The sequence below is a fragment of the Carex rostrata genome, chromosome 14 (genome assembly GCF_964058835.1).
Source record: "Carex rostrata chromosome 14, lpCarRost1.2, whole genome shotgun sequence".
Lineage (NCBI taxonomy): Eukaryota > Viridiplantae > Streptophyta > Magnoliopsida > Poales > Cyperaceae > Carex > Carex rostrata.
The window spans coordinates 1,187,708-1,207,082 of record NC_135931.1 but is presented as its reverse complement, the minus strand read 5'-3'; the positions used below and the strand labels follow the sequence as shown (position 1 = coordinate 1,207,082).

Here is a 19,375-nt window from a genome sequence, read left to right as displayed (position 1 = left end):
AAAGGGCGTGTATTATAATCAGACGGTCATGATCTGATCACAAATATCGGGTTACTTTAGGGGGTCTGGACCCAAGTGGCAGAGCATAGTAAGTAGAAACACAAACACAGAAGAAGAGGCAACAAGTCCAAGATCCTCGAAGTAGGCGCTTTCTTGTCTTGAAATTTGCTCGCTCTATTATAATCTAAAGAAAGTAGTTCAAGACAGAGAAGAGAGAGAGCGCTCAACTTTTAACTTTTAAGCAATGTTAGCTTGAAATCGATGAAAGGAGAAAAAACCCACGCCTCACGCCTCCGTTTTCATCTTTTGAGCTGCTCTACTTGAGAGATTGAAGAAAGAACAGAGAAGAACTTGAGGAGATCGATGAGGTAAGAAAGAGTTTCTTAAACTGTTTAGCTTGCTTAGAGTACTAGCTAATACGAAGATTTGGCTATACTTTGTTTAGCTTGCTGGTTTTCTAAAGAGTTGAAATGTTTCTAGCTTTTTCTGCTGCTTTTAATCGGAGGTATAAAAGGTGCCCTTTACGCAAAGGAACTAGTCTTGCGGTGATTTTTGTGGTTCACTTTAGTACTAATCAAATAGCTCAACAACCTACATTTTTTCTCAAAATGGTGGTTTAGTCTCCTGATTTATTTACAAGGCTGAGTACTTACTAAACAATATTTTAAAAAATAAGAAAATGGCACAATGACAAGGAGACTAGAATAAGAAGAATGATATTAATCAATTAGTTCAGTGTAATCAAACTTATTTTGTTTTGTTAGCCAAATTTCCTATGTCTATGCTGTTTATAGGGTTTTTGGTTGGAAGTTTAGTAAAGTGATTTATCTCTACAATAAAACACATGAATTGTGAAAATGACTTTCCAAGGAGCTTTTCTGTGTTTGTTTGGGTGTGTTGGTATCATCTATTTATAGTTTGACTTTCATTTTATGTAGTCTGGCTCGGACCTATGTAGGATTTATCCACCAATCCCTCTCAGCTGTTAATATTGCTCAGCTGTTGATACGGCATGCTCTAACGAACTAGTTTCCAGATAAAATAAACAAAGTATCTGTAACCATTAAGTGCCATACTATGAGTATATTGCATGCCGCTCTTGGATCTGCCCATTTCAGTTCCTACAAGATACTGCAATCCTTGTTCTAGTAATTAACTACTGACTTACTAATCCTGTCTATGTCTTTTCTCAGGTACTATCTGCAAATCAAACTAAGTGGATTGAATTAACTCAGTTCCATTCTCGAGTTTAGAAAATGAGGGAGGATATCATGTTCGACAACCAATCTAAACCATGCAAATACACACAAAATTCGAGTCTGAAACCTGATTCGAAAACAAAATTTGGTTCATCTTGGGGCTCTCAAATTGTAAAAGGATTTGTTTCTGACAAAAAAAGCAAAAGCCGAGCGCCTCTCCCTACTTTAAGCAAGAAACCGCCATCTATACCGTGCAATGAAAATTCAAATTCAAGCTCAAATCAAACAAGCCGAACTGCGCCATTGCCGCCATATCAATCGAGGGTTAAGAGATCTCTGGTTGGAGATTTCCCTTGCAATGTGAACACTTCTCAAGTGCATCCCCAGGGGTATGATTCAAATATGCTAAGGTCACCGGCCTCACGTGAAATTTTTGCAGAATTAGATCACTTGCGGGAGCAATTGCGTGAATCGAAGGAGAGAGAACTGGCACTGAAGTGCGAGATTCTGCAACTAAAGGAGGACCCTAGGGATGCAGAGCTAGAGAGAGAAAATGATGCTAAAAGGACTGAAATTGAAAAACTGAAATCTGCAGTTAGCTTGTTGGAAGCAGATAAATTGGGTTTGAGGGAAGAAATTTCAAATTTAAATTTGATCATGGAGAGAGAAGGCAATGTTGGGAATATGAATGGAGAAAAAAATGGGGCTGATTTCAAAAACTTGGAGGTGGAGGTTTTAGAACTCAGAAGGGTAAATAAGGAACTGCAATTCCAGAAGAGAAATTTGGCTATGAAATTGTCTTCAGCTGAATCCAAACTTGAAGGAGTTGCAAAGGAAGTCGAGGTACATTTTTTTTTACCATTTCATAAGGAGACAATCATCATACAGTTTAAAAATATTTCAGGTTTTGTTCTATTTATTTTCTTAATTTTCTGAGTTTTTTCAAACAAAGGTGTGCATACTGAAATGCAATTCAGTTCAATTGAGGATACATGATCCCTAACTGCTCCATGAGCTAACTTAGTTTAAATTGGAGCTTAAATATATAATGAGGGTTAATCGAGGGCTTGATACGTTATTGACATAAAGGAAAAGGTTGGGACATTCTCTGGATAAATTAGTCTTAACTGAGACATCTTTTGGCTAAATTGCCTAGTTGAGGCATAATTTGGCTAAAATGAGGCTTAATTATGGCTCGATTGATGTTAACTGAGCATGACATATTAAGGGTTAGATAAGTCATTCCTTAACACAAATTAGGGTTCATTGAGCCAAATCTAGATCGGTATAATTTCTCTAAATGGATGCTTAGTTGACATAATTGAGAATTAATTGAAGCATGATTTGGCCAAATTGAGGCTTGATTGACGCAACGAGGGTGAGGATTTGGCTAAATTAAAGGCTTAATTAATAGGACTCAGGGTTTTGATGGCAAATTATGGAGTTTGGACAATAAAACTTTGTTGACAAACTGAGGTTAACCTGCTTTCTTTTTTCTATTTTATAGAGTGGTATTTTGGCAAAAATTCAAGCCGAAGCATCTCTCCTAAGGAACAAAAATGCAAACTTATCTAAGCAAATTGAGGGCTTACAAATGAGCCGTTTAACCGAAGTAGAAGAGCTTGCCTACCTTAGGTGGATCAACTCGTGCTTGCGGCATGAACTCTCTAATTCTGACAAAAATTCCCCCCAAACCTTAGATATAAATCAAGAAATCACAGTACCGGCATTTGACAAAACTAATAGCGAGTGTAATTTTGAGGCCTTCAAGGGTGAAAAACTCAGGAGTTCAAGCCTCGAGGCAATGATCCATGCGGAATGGACTAAAACACAAAATGAGCAGAGCCCGATAAGGAGGCACTCAATTAGTGGGCTAAATGAGTCAAGGTCGGGAGAAACCAGTACCAGTTCTGGTGGTACAGTAAACAAGAGGCGACAATCTGATAATTTTATTACTGCCCACAAAGAAATTTGCAATAAAGAGATGATACCAATCCAAACAAATTTTGAGAACTTCAATTTCGGCTTTAGCGTCCCTCAAGTTTCCAGATTACCTGCCAACAAGGCTGAGATGTGCATCGAAAAGCGTGCTGTGCGGATCCCGAACCCGCCTCCTAGACCCTCTTCAGACTGTTCTAATGGATTAGGTTCTAGTACGTCAAATGGATCAAACGGGTTGGATTTGAAAACGCCTCCTGTGCCACCGCCGCCCCCACCTAGACCCTCTTCAGACTGTTCTAATGGATTAGGTTCTAGTACGTCAAATGGATCAACTGGGTTGGATTTGAAAATGCCTCCTCCGCCACCGCCGCCCCCACCCCCGCCGCCAAAGTTTTCTAACAGGGGTGTGGGAATTATGCAAAGAGCACCTCAGGTTGCTGAGTTGTACCATTCTTTGATGAAGAGGGACTCAAGGAGGGATTCATGTGGAGGTGCAATTTGTGATAGTTCTAGTGATGATAGTGCCAATGTACGCAGTAGCATGATCGGAGAGATTGAGAACAGGTCCTCTCATCTATTGGCGGTAAGCTAAACTAGAGAATGGAAGATAAAAAGAGACTAAAAATAAAATAAAATAAAGAACATGGAATTAGGATAGAGAAACTGGTAACCATGAATACTGGAAAGGTAACTGTGCCTTGAACCCTTGTTCTTGTACAATGCACCTTGTCACACCAGGCATGGTATGTAGAGGTAAAAGAACTAAAATGTTCATATTTTGCTTCTACCAGATTCTGATATGCACTACTCGAGGTTGCTGCAGGTTTGCGGTTTGCATATTAATCGTTTTCTTTTCATTTTCCTTTTATTTCAGATAAAAGCTGATGTAGAGACCCAAGGAGAATTTGTGAAATCACTTATAAAAGAGGTGAATGATGCTGCATACCAGGACATAGAGGATGTAGTTGCATTTGTCAAGTGGCTAGATGATGAGTTATGCTTCTTGGTATGAGCAATTTTTGCATGTCCAACCTTTAAACAATTAAACATGTACACTTATATAGTGTATTTCTTCATCTTTTTTTTTTTCCTCCCTTTTGTTCACATATTGAAGGTATGAGTTTTACTAACTACTAAGATATGACATGCATCTATGTGCAAGTGGCTGAAAAAACGTAACTCCTGAGCTATAGAATTCTATTTGCATGTGGCTGAAAAATGCAACTCTTTGCCCTGATGGCACTTTTGCATGTTATCTCAGATGGTTTGTCTTTTATGACCCTTATAATGTGTGATAATAGTGCTTTATTAACTACTTTTCTTTCTTCCTCTTAATTGTAAAGGTGGACGAGAGAGCTGTCTTGAAGCACTTTGATTGGCCGGAGAAAAAGGCTGATACCCTAAGAGAAGCCGCTTTTGGGTATTGTGATATAAAAAAATTAGCAAGTGAGGTGTCAAATTACGAAGACGACCCTCGTCTGCCTCGTGACATTGCTCTGAAGAAACTGGTCTCCTTATCAGAAAAGTAAGGGATATTATTTTTTAAGGCCTAATTTCTTGATCGACACAAAGGATTACAATCTCTAGTAGCATAGATATAGAGCTTTCTTGGGCCAATGCTTTTTGAGTTTTTGACATTAGGTGCTCAAATACTACAAGGTCCCAATTTAATTAGTACCGTGACAATTGTTTTTGTCTGCCACAAAAAATCACTTCTGTTGATTAATACTTATATTTTCATGCTCGGAATCTATTTTACCAGGTGACATTCTTTTTAAATTTGTTGTTTGGTGATTTTTTTGGTATTCTTGTGCCATTGTTACCAACACACTTTATTTCTTTTGAACATTATATCCAGTGAGCAATTTTATTTACTAATGACATGCTTATTTTCAAACAGTTTCTTTTATGCTTTGGAATCTATCACTGACTCTGAGCCCATTTAATATAAGTAAATGAAACATGTTGTTAATTTAACTTATTGTTGTGTAACTTTTAGGATGGAGAAAACAGTATATAACCTGTTACGAACGAGAGATGCAATGGTGCGTCAGTGCAAACAATACAGCATACCAACTGATTGGATATTAGATAATGGCCTCATTAGCAAGGTACAACATTTGCACATTCTGGTACGATACCAGTACAGAACAAGCACGCTAGTATAGTGCTGCTTTGCTATTCAAAATTGAACTTGGTTTAGAACATTCTGGAGATTTTGGAATGCATTTTTCTAAAACACTAAATTGCCTCCTTTCTGCTAGATAAAATTTGCCTCGGTAAAGTTGGCCAAGAAGTACATGAAGAGAGTGGCAAATGAGCTTCAAGTGATGGGTGCATTAAACAAGGACCCAGCTTTGGAGTATATGCTTCTGCAAGGTGTCAGATTTGCTTTTCGAATTCATCAGGTAAAATTTTAAGACTTGTCAAATGTCCTTGAAAGTTGATAGTCTCTGCATGAGAAATCTTGTTTTTTTTTTTTTTATATATAATTTTTCTCTGTTTTTCCCTGAATTGCAGTTTGCAGGAGGGTTTGATGCTGAGACAATGGATGCATTTGAGGAGTTGCGAAACCTCGTCCATGTCAGAAACAAGGCCTCTTGAAGAAATTAAAAATGAGAAACCAAAGGGACTTTGTGGGCACTATATGAAAAGAGATTGGCTTACTTCCTCAGTAAGTTCAAAAATGAAGGAATCATATGTATGTTATTTTTGAGATATGATTTCCTTGCGTTCCAGTTTAATTTTTGTTTTGGTGTTGTCTAACAATTGAGATTGATTGTCTTCATCTTCTCTTGCGTGCAATTTAAAAAAAAAAAAAAGAGGCGTGAAAATAGAAAATGGTGCAAAATGTTTATTTTCTGTTATATATTTTTTTCTCTTCTGGAATTACTTTGGATGTAGAGGTAAATTTCACTGTGGTCATTTATCTACACCACTTGTTTCTAATTCTAAATCTCAATATAGCACTTTGAATTAGATATCAGGTTGCCAAGAAATAATTAAGAAAAATAGAAATAAAAATTAAAAATGCAATGTGATTGGTGATGAACGACCTATATACTGTATAATCGGAAGTAGCAAACTTCTATCGGTATAATGACAATTACAAACTAAAAAACCCTAAGATGGATTCCAGTAGTGATAGATAGCACAGCCAATTTCTTAGTTTTATAACAGAAGGCCGATTGGTCTACACTTCTAAACATGAATTCGGATTCCAATAGTAACCCAAATTTTGATTTTGAATCCGGACCGTCCGATCTGCTCGGCATGAAAATAAAAGAAAAATATAATCGGTCAATAATCCGAATACAAACTCAATATTTGAGTTATTTAGGATATGTTTGGATGAGAGTTAGAATAGTTAAATTTGAGAATAGAAAAAAAAATAGTGATTTTCGTATCAGTATGAAAATGGTGTTATTCGGATTAATAAAAATGTTATTTGGATTGTACATTTAGAATAGTAAATAGCTGTAACTGAGAAATAATAGTGTTAATAAGATACTAATTAAGAGAAAAGATAGGTAAGTGAAATTTTAAACGAATTGTCACGATGTGAAAATAACAAAAGGAGTATCAACTTTGTTATTTCAGAATTATATTGACAAAAATTCGAGAAAAAATATTTTTTCTCACTTTACATTTCGAAATAATACCTATTTCAACTTTTACAAAAAATAACAACTATTTTAGCTATTTCGAATAACAAAAATATTATTTAAATGCACATTGCTATTTCAAATAGCCTTTTTTTTTTGTACATTCAAACATATCCTTAGAAATCCGGACCGCCCTTCCAAGAAGAAAAAATATATTAAAAAAAAGTACATTACTTGGTCTTTTGAAATCTTAGACACGTTAAATACATATTTTTTGGAGGGTTATCTTTATTATATTTTTGGACGGTTTTTACTTTTTACGAGTTGCTGCGTCTCTTTGTATGTCTTTATAATTTTTATAATGTCTTATAACGGTAAATTTTTTTTGTACTTTTCGACAGTTAAAAAATAAATAGTTACGTCTGTAGGATTTGTTTTTGGTTAGTTTGGTACCAGTACCTGTGTTCTATACGTTATGTTTCTAGCGATTTGGATTGCTTGTACTTGTAGGTATTTGTTTGATATATTATGCGTGAATACTGAATACTCTCTGTTTTATCCCAAAAGTTCCTTTAATTATAAATATTTTATTGTAGAGGCCTCAAACAAGAACGGTTGAAACAATGCTTCTTTAATCTTTAGAATGAAAACTTATAATAATGTGGGTCTTTCAATCTTTTGTCAAATAAGGAAAGATTTAATTGGAAGATTTGTATTGGAGAATAATAAATTTTGAGTGAGTCTATAGTACCATGCATATTACATGTTGGTCCATAATACAGATTAAGATTTTCGTTTTTAAAATTCTAACGGTCGATCTGAATCGTTCAACACGACCCTCATATAAATATATACTTGCATACCGAATTTTATATTTTTTAGAATTTCATTACTATTTTTTAAGATAGGTAGAAAATTACTTGATCTGAAAATTCTGGACCATCCAAAAACAGTGATTTTCCACCTATCTTTAAAATTCTAAAAAAATATAAAATTCGGTCTTCAAGTATATATTCATATGAAAATCATGTTGAACGGTTCGGATTAATTGTTAGAGTTTTAAAAACAAAAATATTGATCCGTATTACGAACCAAATTGTGCTATGCATAGTACCACAGACTCGTTCATAAATTTTTAATCAAGTTACTAGCAAATATTAATATACAATTTTAGACTTTAGAGGGGTCAAGATGTAAATATCGGATGTTTTGTATATTGTATTGAATAAGATAAGACTGATAAAACTAGAATATTCTAAATAAATCAGGGTCCTGATTACAAACATTGAAACATACATACAAGAGTAGCCTTACTTATTCCTTTATTTACAACGATACCATTCTTCTGTTGCCTCTTTCGTAACGAAAGCCCCAAAATTAAAAAAACAAACAAAAAGGCAGGACAAATTGGCAAATCTCACGGCTATCCTCTCCGGCGTGAAAGCACGAATTTCGAGCCTAAGCTATGGCGGATGGCGTCGAAAGCTGGAACGTGCTAGAATGGACCCAAGTCACTGTTAGTCTCTATCCATTTCCATTTTTATTCTATCTCTGTTAACTACTATTTCGTTTGAGGAGACTAGGCTAGGGTTTTTTTTTTTTCAAATTTTTGTTTGTAATTGCAGACACCTAAGCATGGATTGGAAAAGTTCCTATTGGAGGCTGAGGATGTGATCGTTCATGTTTGTTTCTCTCACTCAATTCTTAATTTATTGTACATTGTACTTTCTTTTTGAGGTTGGACCTCGTTTAATCAGATTATTGGGATATGGTTTATGGTTGGTACCTGTAATTCCATGCGAAAGAACTGTGTTATTGGGATAAAATGGGTTATTAGTGATATTATCTTTATTTCTCTCTAGAGTCTAGGGTTATTTTATTCTGAAATGGAATAAATAGGTCTTTATTTTGAGTCCGGCTAGTATGACATCGGTGTCACGTAACACTAACTTCAAAATTGATTGAATAGACTTCAAACGACTAATCCAAACCATTCAAACCAATTACTTTATTAGTGATGCATTTACATGCAATTTTTTTATATTTTCGAGTTATTTTAGTTTCAATTCAAGCGGTAAAAATGTTGAAAAATGAATGTATTAAAATTAACTTAAAAACTCACATATTTGACCGCTTGACTAATGAAGTAGATCGGTTTGAATGGTTTGGATTCATCGTTTGAAGTCGATTTGATAGGTTTTGGAGTTAGTGTTATATTAACTGAAATGACACTGATGATATGCTAGCCAGACTCCTTTATTTTGTTTTACTTTGTGACCTGCTGCTATTTTATTAGTGATATTATTGTTGCTGTTTTGAAAAGCTCCTACTTGTTTTTTGGTGATTGTCACAGAATACTGGTGTGGTTCTGCTAAATACAGGCGAAGCTGGTGCACTGGCTGTCACAAACTTTCGACTTCTATTTGTGGTAACTAAAATACATTACTGATACCGTATAGTTTCTAGCACAATTTGGTAAAATATTTTGGACATGGATGGAGCTGAAAAACTGTGGAGTCTGAATTACACCAAGCCATAATAACAATATAGCGCATGACAGGATATGGAATTTCCGTTTTTATTGTCTGCTATTTTTTTTTTTCATTTGCAACTTTGAATGGTTTGTTTTAACTTTTAAGTATGATTATTATATGCAGAGCCAGGCATCAAAATGCATAATTGAACTTGGAACAATTCCATTGACCGCAATCGAGAAGTTTACTGATGTAAGTTTTGCTTTTCTGCATAAGAGGACAACATGTAAAGTGTGTGCATCACTTGGTGCAGTTCTCAAACATTATTATTTGAAATTTTTAGTGTCTTATTGTGACATCACTTAACATTACAATATTTGTCAAAAGAACCTTAATCTTTTATTCATGAACACTGGAAGCAACTGAGTTGGGATGTACATACATCGTCGGTGAAGGGACTCTCAAGTAATACGACAATACAGCTCATGTTTCCTTTTTTTTGTCCAGAAATTTCATGAATTGGAAACTATGAGCTTGAACAAATTTATTCCTGAGTTGTAGTCCCCCCTAAAAATGTTTTTTTTTTATTATTTAATTTTTTCAATTTGTAGGATGTAAAGCTTTCTTCGGTGCTTCGTAATTCAGAAAAGCGCGAGCTTCTTCAGGTTATTGGTATGCTTTTTATGGTGTATGCATACGTTTACACCATTCCAATGCTAAAATGAAGGTGTAGATGTCCTGTATTATGGGTAGGATGGTGGCTTTATACAATTATGCCTATACTGACTTTGCCTTCAAATCAATGGTTTGCAGGGTTTGCAAAAACTTCTAGAAGTTTTAATAACCTTCTAGTGGATTGTATACTAATTCAGTTTTAATCAATTTTATCGTTAAAAGTACCTGAAGCTACTGATCCTATACTCGCAGAACATTTTTTTGAACAATGATTTGGGCATAATTTCAATTTTGCTGTTAAATATATAATATCTCTGCACTAAAATTTAATAAAGTGTGTTTTTGGAAAATCTTGTTTAAGTTAATATATCCTTTAGTTAATTTCCATTGTTGACTTTTCAGGTAAAGATATGCGAGTAGTTACCTTTGCTTTTCTGCCCAAGACCTTGCAGGTTAGTTTCATAGAAGTCACCTTTGCTTTACATGAATTAAGTACCCTTTTGGTATCCTATGGTTCATAGGCCATTACTTAATAACTGTTGATTGATAGAAATGAATAGTTTATGTGCTGCCGGATTATAGATAATATCTGTTTTGGGACGTTTGGTGATTTCCAGCTACACATTTGCATTATTTCACATGTATTAGGATCTGTGGACAATGCACTGACAATCCTTGTAAATTAATATTTGATTTAAAGATAGATGAATTTTGAAGCATATGCATCATTTACACAGAACGATTTCAGATTTTCATCAGCCCAAAGTGTCGTTTAATGCACTGTTGAATAATACTCAAATTGCAATAAAAGTGATATAAGCTATCGATATCTTTGACAATATTTCGGTTCTTTAACTTGCTTGACTCAAATGTAGAATATAGTTGAGACCAGGTTATTTAACTTGCATTAGTTTAGTTTTTAAGTTTTGTTTTGTTTACAGAGATCTGCCGTCATGAATGCATTAAAGCGATGGACAAAGCCATCTCAACTGTGGGACATGTATGCCTTTCAATGTGGTCCCTCAAAGTTCAAAAATTCTAATCCCAAGTTGCGGTTACTGAAGGAGTATTATCGTTTTTTTGGCAAGAGGCTCGTACATCTACCGACAGACGAGTCATATATTATATTAAATGATCGATGGAGAATTACAACTATAAATTCTACCTACACACTCTGTCCGACCTATCCTTCCACACTAGTTGTACCAAGGAGTATTAGGTAATTTTTCTTGCTGTTTATTTCCAATTATATTTCTTTTTGGTAGATTGTTACCTATCCATGTTAGATTATGCAGCATGTGTCACTTATATGTGTTAGAAAGGCAAGTATCCAATATTTTTTTAATGCTGAATATCTCATGATATTTTGGGATCATTTAAATGATCAAGGTTTTTTTTTTTTGTAACAGTGAGTAATATAGTCCTAAATGTACACAAATAAAGTTCATTTCTTTGGCTCAACTGGTTTTAGTCCCTTGAGCATATTGGAACCCATCAGAATCTCTTTTTGGTATGATTATGTGATACACTTTATTTTTTATCTGATTTTGTTCAATTGGCACATTAGTGATGAAGAGTTGTTACAAGCTGCCTCTTTTCGGACGAGTAGACGCATACCTGTCATCTCTTGGTGTAACCCTGGTAGGTATGCCTTTGCCTTTGTCATGGTCTCTCCAGACAAAAGAAAAAAAAAAAGAAAGAAAAAAAAGCAGCTCTTGTCTTTTCTGTTTGTATTTTGTGCAACATGTATTTTTGTTTATGTTCATATTATATGGTTTATTACGTAACATAATGAAACCAGCGTAACTGGAATCAAATGCATATGGCAGCACCAGTCCAGTACTGTGATCCTTGGTCAAAATAATTATAGTCAATTTTAAATCATTTTCATCCTTTGTTTGGGTCATCAATACTTGATGTCTATTTCATCTATTTTTGTATAAATATCTTACTATAAAACAATGAAAAGTCAATCAGTAATAAAATGAGAGGGTAAAAAGTCTCTTCACCATCACTAACCCCTACTGGTCTCTCATGATTGGAATTGGCTACAAGTCCCAAAAACAGTTACTTGGTTCAGTGAACCCAAATTCCTACCACAACCGTATTAAACGAAGTTGCACACAAAAAGGTTTCAAGGCCAGTCAGTATTGGTACCAATCTGTAGATGTCTGTTGTGAAATCAGAGACTGATCTCTTGTGACAGTGACAAGTATCCCTACTAACATGTAATAATATATGATAGGCAGTGGAGCTGTCCTTGCACGGTCTTCTCAGCCACGTGTTGGACCCTTCATGAGCTCTCGCAAGTAAAACAAAATTTTTACTTTCCTTTTTCCTTCTTTATGATATTTATCTTAGCTTGTAGTTATTTGTGTTATACTGTTATGCACCGTACTAGTTGAATTGGAAAATTGCAATGCTTGTTGTTTTGAGCTATGTTTGATGTTTCTTGTAGTCACTCTGATGAGAGGCTTGTGACTGGTCTTTGTAGCAGTAGTGCTGATAGCAGTTCATCTCGAAGGCTAGTTTCTTCTCATTTTCAATAACACAATATAAAAATAAAGGATGAAACGATAATTCTTTATTGTTTTGACAAATTTAAAAAATTCAGCTCTCATATTAGTGGTTCTTCTTCCCCTCACTTATCTTCAGTTCCAATGTGGATAGAAGCCTGCAGGTATGTTTGGATGAAGTGACAATAGCTAGAATAGCGAAAAAGTTGGGATTAGGCTATTCTACGTTTGGTTGGCACTAAAAAGTTGGGTTTTTGCTATTCTCTATTCTAACAAAAAGTTGGGTTAGGCTATTCTAAAAGTTGGGATTAGGCTATATGGAGTAGGCTATTCTAACAAACATCCAAACACACCCGGCAGAACTTGGCTTATCTTACTGGTACAAATTAGTAGTCTTGGTATTAAGGATGCCGAAGCTATAATTGAAATTCCTTTTCTAATAGTAAGTAGTAAGTCACGTGAACAATTGAATTCCAAATCCTTATATCGTGTGCTTACCGAATTAGTCTGGATTCAAACGTCTCCTACAGCAATTATGTGCAGATTTGAAAAATTCTATTTTCCTTATAGTTTTTAAGTTTTCTATTGATTGCGAGTTTGTGATGCAGGAAGCTATATATAGTTGATGCCAGGCCTATAGCAAATGCTCTAGCTAACAATGTCAAAGGAGGTGGCTCTGAGTCTTCTTCTAATTATTTTAAATCAGAGGTGTACCTTCTATTCTAAACTTTTTTCATTTGGCTTGACAAAATAAATAGGAAAGAGACAGCAACACTCTTTTCCCTCAAAAAATGCCACAAAAAAAAAAAAATTAATTTGCTGTGCAAAATTGGTGATTACACTGGTTGGACCCTCTCTGTCTTTATAATATGAATTTTCCAATCATGAGAGCAGGTAGTGTTTTTGGGAATTGATAATATCCATGTGATGAGAGAAAGCCTATCTCGACTCAGGGAATATGTTGATACTCACGGCACAACCTCTTCTGAAGGGACATCATCTTTCTTGGTGAGTTGAGCCATATACAAATAACCACATTACAGATGCATTTGCTGGTGCTGGTCTAGTGCTAGTACAATGCTGCATATTCTGTTGTTGTCATATTCATTATATGTTTAATTTTTGGCCTAACTTCATCCTTAAGTATTGTACCATTTCATTCTCCAACGATTTATTCCAACTTTAGTTTTTCTTACCAATTAGTTTAAATTGTGCAACTCATCTGTCCCTCTCATTCTCTGTAGAGAAATGGGGGATCAACATGGGGAGGAGGGAACCTAAGTAGCATGTCAGGTTCAGCATCTACTCTGGGTGACACTGGTTGGCTAACACATGTTCAAAATGTACTCTCTGGTGCTGCTTGGATTGCTGCTCGCATCGCCTTTGAATCTGCCTCAGTACTTGTACACTGCAGGTTGTGCTTTCTCTCTCTTTCTGCATCCCTTCTTCTGTTTTCTGTTTCTTTTTAACTCCCATAGCCCTTACATCCCCCCATTGTTTTTTAGATAAAGTTGGGGGGTCGAGCCTCCCAACTCTAAATATTTACAAGGGATCCCCAGCTCAGATTTCCAACTTTACATCCTCCCATTTTCTTTATATTGTTTCTCTGTGCGTAAAGAGAAGAAAATTATTACTATTGTTTTTGGAACCTGTTTATCCAACCATGCAGGTGATAACTTGAATATACTCTAGGCTTTATATATTTTTTTTCTTTTGAGATGGGATGTACATGACTTTTGGTGGTATGCATCGGTCCATAAGAAATTCCTTATGTGAGATCTTTTTCATGCATACAGAAGGCACGTACACTTGTAATTAAGTTTTTCTTTTCCTAACTTGTAGTGACGGATGGGACCGAACTACTCAGTTAGTCTCTCTCGCCAGTCTATTACTTGATCCATACTACCGCACATTCAAGGGATTCCAGGTATCTCCACCCCATCCCCTCTCTGTCTCAAGAGAAAAAAATAAAATAAAGAAGGAAAGAAGATTTTATATGAACCAGGACCTATTAATGGAACTACTACTTGGCTTCCAATATAAATTAATCTCTCTAAATATTCATTCAATTGGATACACGACGGATATTTGAGACCATAATTATACTTTTTGGAGCTAAATTGATGACTTGATATTGATTGTGGTGTGTTATTGCTGTGTTTTTCAGTACTGAAATCACACAAGTATGGTACTGAATTTGAGTTATTACCTGGGGCCTGTAAATATTTACTGGTATTTTTATAATGGAACTTTTACTGGAATTAAACATCAGATTTCTGGCCCAAAAATAAACATGAATAAGGGCTGTAAATTACTTGTGTAATTATCTGCTTTCTTCAGGCCTTGGTAGAGAAGGACTGGTTAGCCTTTGGGCACCCATTTGCGGATCGGATGGGGATTCCAACTGTAACTGATTTGGCAACCTCATCCTCCACCGAGATGCTCACCAGGCAGTCTTCTTATGGAGGAAACCCATCGTCTTCTCCTTTGCGCTCCCAATCAGGGTCGAATTTGCCGGGTGCTCGAGGTGGGGCAACCCATGGCCATGGCCAGGCTTCTGACAACATCTCTCCCATACTCTTACAGGTTTGACTGTTAGCAATTAGGTGCAGTTCAGACAGTAATAGTAAGCTTTGTGGTCTGCCTTTTGTTGTTCTTATTCAATTGAACCTCATTGAAGGTTCAATTCGCAACACTGGGTGATTAACACTATAAAGTAGTCCTGATCAATTCTCAGCTAACCCTTCTTATTGCAAATAAGCCTGAATTGAGCGTCCATTGCCTGATTGAAGCCTGTATTATTAGAACTTTATGCAGGGATTTGGTCTTCACTGAAACCTAGTTTAACCAGCATATGTTTTTCGTGTCACATGAAGCCAAAAGAAAGGAGCAAAAATAGGGGAAACAAATTCTTTAATTGAAAATTTTGAGGTTATGTATTAAAATGCTTACCTTACAATGTTATGAATGAATAAACCATGTTTTCTTGAATGTAAGGTTTTATACTTCAAATCTATATAGGTATCTAGCCAAAAATTTTATTCAAATCCACAATTCAAAAATAATTACATAAATGCCCTAACATTTTTTTTTAAAGTGCCCCAACCTCTGAGAAAGCCAGCGATTCCCTTTTTTATTTTTGAAAATTCTCAAAACAAATAACATATGGATGGCGGTTTTATTCTTCAAATCTATGAAGACAAACTGCTAATTTTCCCAGCAGTTGGGGCACTTTTTAAAAAAAATTGAGGGCAGATTTGTTATTTTTTTCCCTGATGATATGGATAAAACTTTTGGGTTATCAAGAGATAATAGTTTTGATTTTTTATTTTTAGTACAAACACAATATGGATGTATTTTCCTATTCACTTTCTTTCACTACATAAAAACAAAATATTAATGAATGCTGCTTCACAAAAGGAAGGAAATATCAATTTTTTTTTCAGCTTGTTCTTATCTCTTTTTTTTTTCTTTTTTTTTTCTTTTCTTGTTATTTACAGTGGGTAGATTGTGTCTCCCAATTGCTACGGCTGTATCCCTGTGCATTCGAGTTCTCCTCGGTACCTATTATCTGCTTTTAGAATCTCAGTTTCAATTTCATCATTGAATTATAATTTTTTTACTATGGCCTTGCTAATAATAATCTATTTTATTATTATTTTTTTTCCAGAATTTCTTAGTTGATTTTTTGGATGCTGTGCTGTCATGTCGGTTTGGCAACTTCCTATGTAATTGGTATCGAAATTTATCACAATCTATGCTTATTATCAATACAGAGTGACAACCATTCATTGTGGAATTACCTGTTATTAAAATGACATCTTTATGCTATGAAATAAATTGAGCTGTTAATGAAGAAAATTTGTTCAAATATTGTAAAGAAAACTCAAATAAAAAGAATGATATATGAGAAAATAAAATTTTGGTAACAATAATCTACAGAATTAATATTTATAGTGAACATAGTAGATAAATATCGATCATTGATAAATGACTTGTTCTCTTAATTTTAGTAGTCATACCACCCGCTCTCTTAATTTTCAAGTTTGTTCACTATAATGTGGAATAATATTGGTCCTAGGTCTTTTAGTTGCTAGCATAGGTTTCATGGAATTTTAATTCAGAAAATCCCTCTCCTATGCGAGTTGTTCTAATAACTCAGTTGGTGAAAATGGTGTTTGTTTAATTTTTCACTCGGCGACACATCTACAGATCTACTAATGTCGTACTTAACTTGATCAGTACTTGACTGTTCTGTCTCTGAGAATGATTAAATAAAAATTAAATTGCAAAAATTACAGTGAAAGGGAGAGACAGCAGGCTAGTGCCTCTGAAGTTTGTGGCTGCATATGGGTATACCTGTCAGACCTACGTGCCATTGGGGGCAAGTCCCATGAGCATTTTAATCTCTTCTACGACCCAGCTCGGCACGAGGAACCCATTCTACCCCCTGCTGCAGCACTGGCCCCCACCATCTGGCCTCAGTTCCATCTGAGGTGGGCCTGCCCATCTGAGTCCCATGCGAGCGAGCTTGAGTCCATGTGGCGCACCATGAATATCAAATACTCTGAAATGTCCAAGGTATTGTTAATTCTTGTAGTCGTCTTATTTTGTTGGAAAAGACAACTGCTGTAGAAGAAATACGATATTCTAATAATGTGCAGCTACGTGCTTGAACCAGCCAGGTCAGTTCCAGTATGGCCTCAAATTTAGTTCTTGGTTTGGTTAACTGAATGTTCATAATGATACTTTGCTAACCTAAAATCTTGAGCACTTGAACCTAATGTATCAGTCCAGCAAGTTACCTGTCTGCACTAATCAGGTCAGGCAAAATCCTGTATTTGCAAAGTAATGTGAGCTAGATGGTACAGTATTCTAACAGTGTTGCAATATTAGAATTTCTAGTGCTCCCTTATCTAAAAAGATAAATAGATTTTATGATTTAAGTGTTGCAATATTATGGGACTTGGTTCATAGTGATGCTTTTGCTACCCTAAATTATGAGCACCTTGCAAACAGTTCTAATATGTATCTTGTGCTACAATATTATAACTTTTTTAAGTGTTCCAGTAGATAAAAGGATAAACAAAGCCGAACTGCATTAACTATTTCTAAAGGAAGTGCTTTTCTCCTTGCAGGTCAAGGAGGTGTCCGAGTCAAAAGCTAGAGACCTAAAATTGAAATCTGAAGCTCTCTCAGCTGAGCTACTAAAGGAGAAACAAAAGTCCAGCTCAGCTCTAGCCACTGCAAACCGTGTCCACCGTGAGAACCGGGCCATCAAACGTGCAGTCCAGTCCCTTGGCTGCAGAGTGAACCTCTCTACCAATCAAAGCCGTCCATCCTCGGATTTGATAGCCAGTACATATTCAGATGACCCATCTGATGACTCACCTCATGATCTCTCGGTCTCTATTTCGGCCATAGAGGATGCAGGTGGGGTTGCCGGTGGCAACCCGTTAAGCTGTGTTTGTGAATCAATGTGCCCTTTTAGAACCAAAGATGGGTGCAAGTGGCCTAATGAGCAGTGTGCTCAAATGGGCAGCCAATTTGTTGGATTGAAGGCAGATTTTGATGCCTTTGACAGGTTATCGATTTATGATCGGTATTTTGACACAGATTAGGGGGGGGGGGGGGGGGGGTATTGGTGGAAATTCCAAATAAATAAATAAATAAATGAAAAGTTAAATAAAAGATTTGGCAACCTCAGTTTTGCCATTACTGACGGAACCTTGCTTTTTATGGTAGTTGTGTCTTACAAACAAGTCCTCTGTAATATCTATCAATTTTATGTCTCTCCCCTGAAAGTTGTAGTGTTAACACCGGCTTTGGTCTAGGTTTTACACTTTAAAATTGTAGAATACACCCAATTATGATTCAAATACAGTACCGATAATAAAAAATTTAGATGTCAGATGTGTGTCATTTTGTAGTTTTTAAGGGGTGAAATATGAAGTTGCAGAACTTATGAGGATATTTGTGAAAGAGATTCTTTCTTTCTTTTACAAGAATGTGAGCTATGTATAAGTTTGTTATGGTTTGGGGTGCAAATATCCATAAAAGCAAGGGAAAGTCTGTAATATTTGTAATAAGAGGGTGCTTGATGAAATTTAATCTTTTAGTAAAGATTAATCAAATAATGTTAGGCATTGTGCCACGGCTGGCCAGAGGTTAAGAAAAATTGTGCATAGAGAAATTTATCGGGATTTTTTCATGTATTTACAAGCATTTAACAATGTGTCAAGTCACTTTTAGAATGTAAATTGCTAACCTTTAGACATGAAATTTCTCTTCAAATTCTTGGAAGGGCCTTACTGCCTGGGAAGCTTTGTATTAATTCTGAAAAAATGCATTCAGTCGTCGTAATCAGGGGACTACCCCATGATTTTTAAAATCTTAGTCATACATATTAGAATTTAATGGTTTTTATTTTTTATTTATTTTTGGTATGTACTAGTTCTCTTATTAGTTATTTATCCTTGTGTTTTTTGAATTTCTTTTTTGGTGCATCACAGTAAAATATTTTCTAATGAAAGATTTTGTTATTTAGTTTAATGACATGTAATTTTGGAACTTTTAAAGTAATACATAATAATTAATATGACAGTTTTAAAGAATTTTTAAGTAAAATTTATAACGACTCTTTATTTGTTTTTCAAATGACTTGTTCTTTTTCAAATGGCTATTTTTCACCCTCTTTCTTTTGATTCGAAAGGAAAAAAAGATGGTTAAATTCAGAAAGCAACTAAGCAAGAACACAAAGTGAAATTCATTAATATAAAATATCTTTGCATGTGCCCCTTCTTTTTAGGTTTTTAGTGTGAGTAATTTGTTATTAACTTATTATGCTAGATTTGAATGATTTCGTCAATTAGGTAGAAACTGGAAAAAAAATAATGATTTGGAGGAGTGTAGATTTTCTATTGATCAAGTTTGTTTGTAGTGATCTCATTTAAAACGAAAGGAAA

The 19,375-nt window shown here is 35.2% G+C and overlaps 2 protein-coding genes across 5 annotated transcripts; both read left to right on the top strand.

Moving 5' to 3' along the window:
• The first annotated feature begins 211 nt into the window (after positions 1-211).
• LOC144565426 (protein CHUP1, chloroplastic-like) lies at positions 212-6,119 on the top strand. The gene is made up of 8 exons (XM_078315179.1): positions 212-368; positions 1,194-2,042; positions 2,707-3,723; positions 4,015-4,146; positions 4,484-4,665; positions 5,140-5,251; positions 5,405-5,548; positions 5,661-6,119. Exons 2-8 carry the CDS (start codon positions 1,257-1,259, stop codon positions 5,742-5,744), a joined length of 2,457 nt encoding a protein of 818 aa, XP_078171305.1. The 5' UTR covers positions 212-368; positions 1,194-1,256; the 3' UTR covers positions 5,745-6,119.
• Positions 6,120-8,051: 1,932 nt separating this feature from the next.
• On the top strand, positions 8,052-18,710 carry LOC144565427 (phosphatidylinositol-3-phosphatase myotubularin-1-like). 4 transcript variants are annotated; one of them, XM_078315180.1, is made up of 19 exons: positions 8,052-8,261; positions 8,371-8,427; positions 9,099-9,173; positions 9,403-9,471; positions 9,831-9,891; positions 10,297-10,346; positions 10,836-11,113; positions 11,462-11,535; positions 12,140-12,203; positions 12,353-12,418; positions 13,019-13,118; positions 13,305-13,418; positions 13,655-13,824; positions 14,253-14,337; positions 14,751-14,996; positions 15,911-15,970; positions 16,081-16,145; positions 16,712-16,991; positions 17,549-18,710. In XM_078315180.1, exons 1-19 carry the CDS (start codon positions 8,211-8,213, stop codon positions 18,029-18,031), a joined length of 2,448 nt encoding a protein of 815 aa, XP_078171306.1. In that variant the 5' UTR covers positions 8,052-8,210; the 3' UTR covers positions 18,032-18,710. The 4 variants fall into 4 exon arrangements, with proteins under 4 accessions (XP_078171306.1, XP_078171307.1, XP_078171308.1 ...); XM_078315181.1 differs by having other exon boundaries at positions 8,076-8,261; positions 12,353-12,422; positions 13,023-13,118; XM_078315182.1 differs by having other exon boundaries at positions 8,076-8,261; positions 11,462-11,539; positions 12,140-12,199.
• Positions 18,711-19,375: the final 665 nt, after the last annotated feature.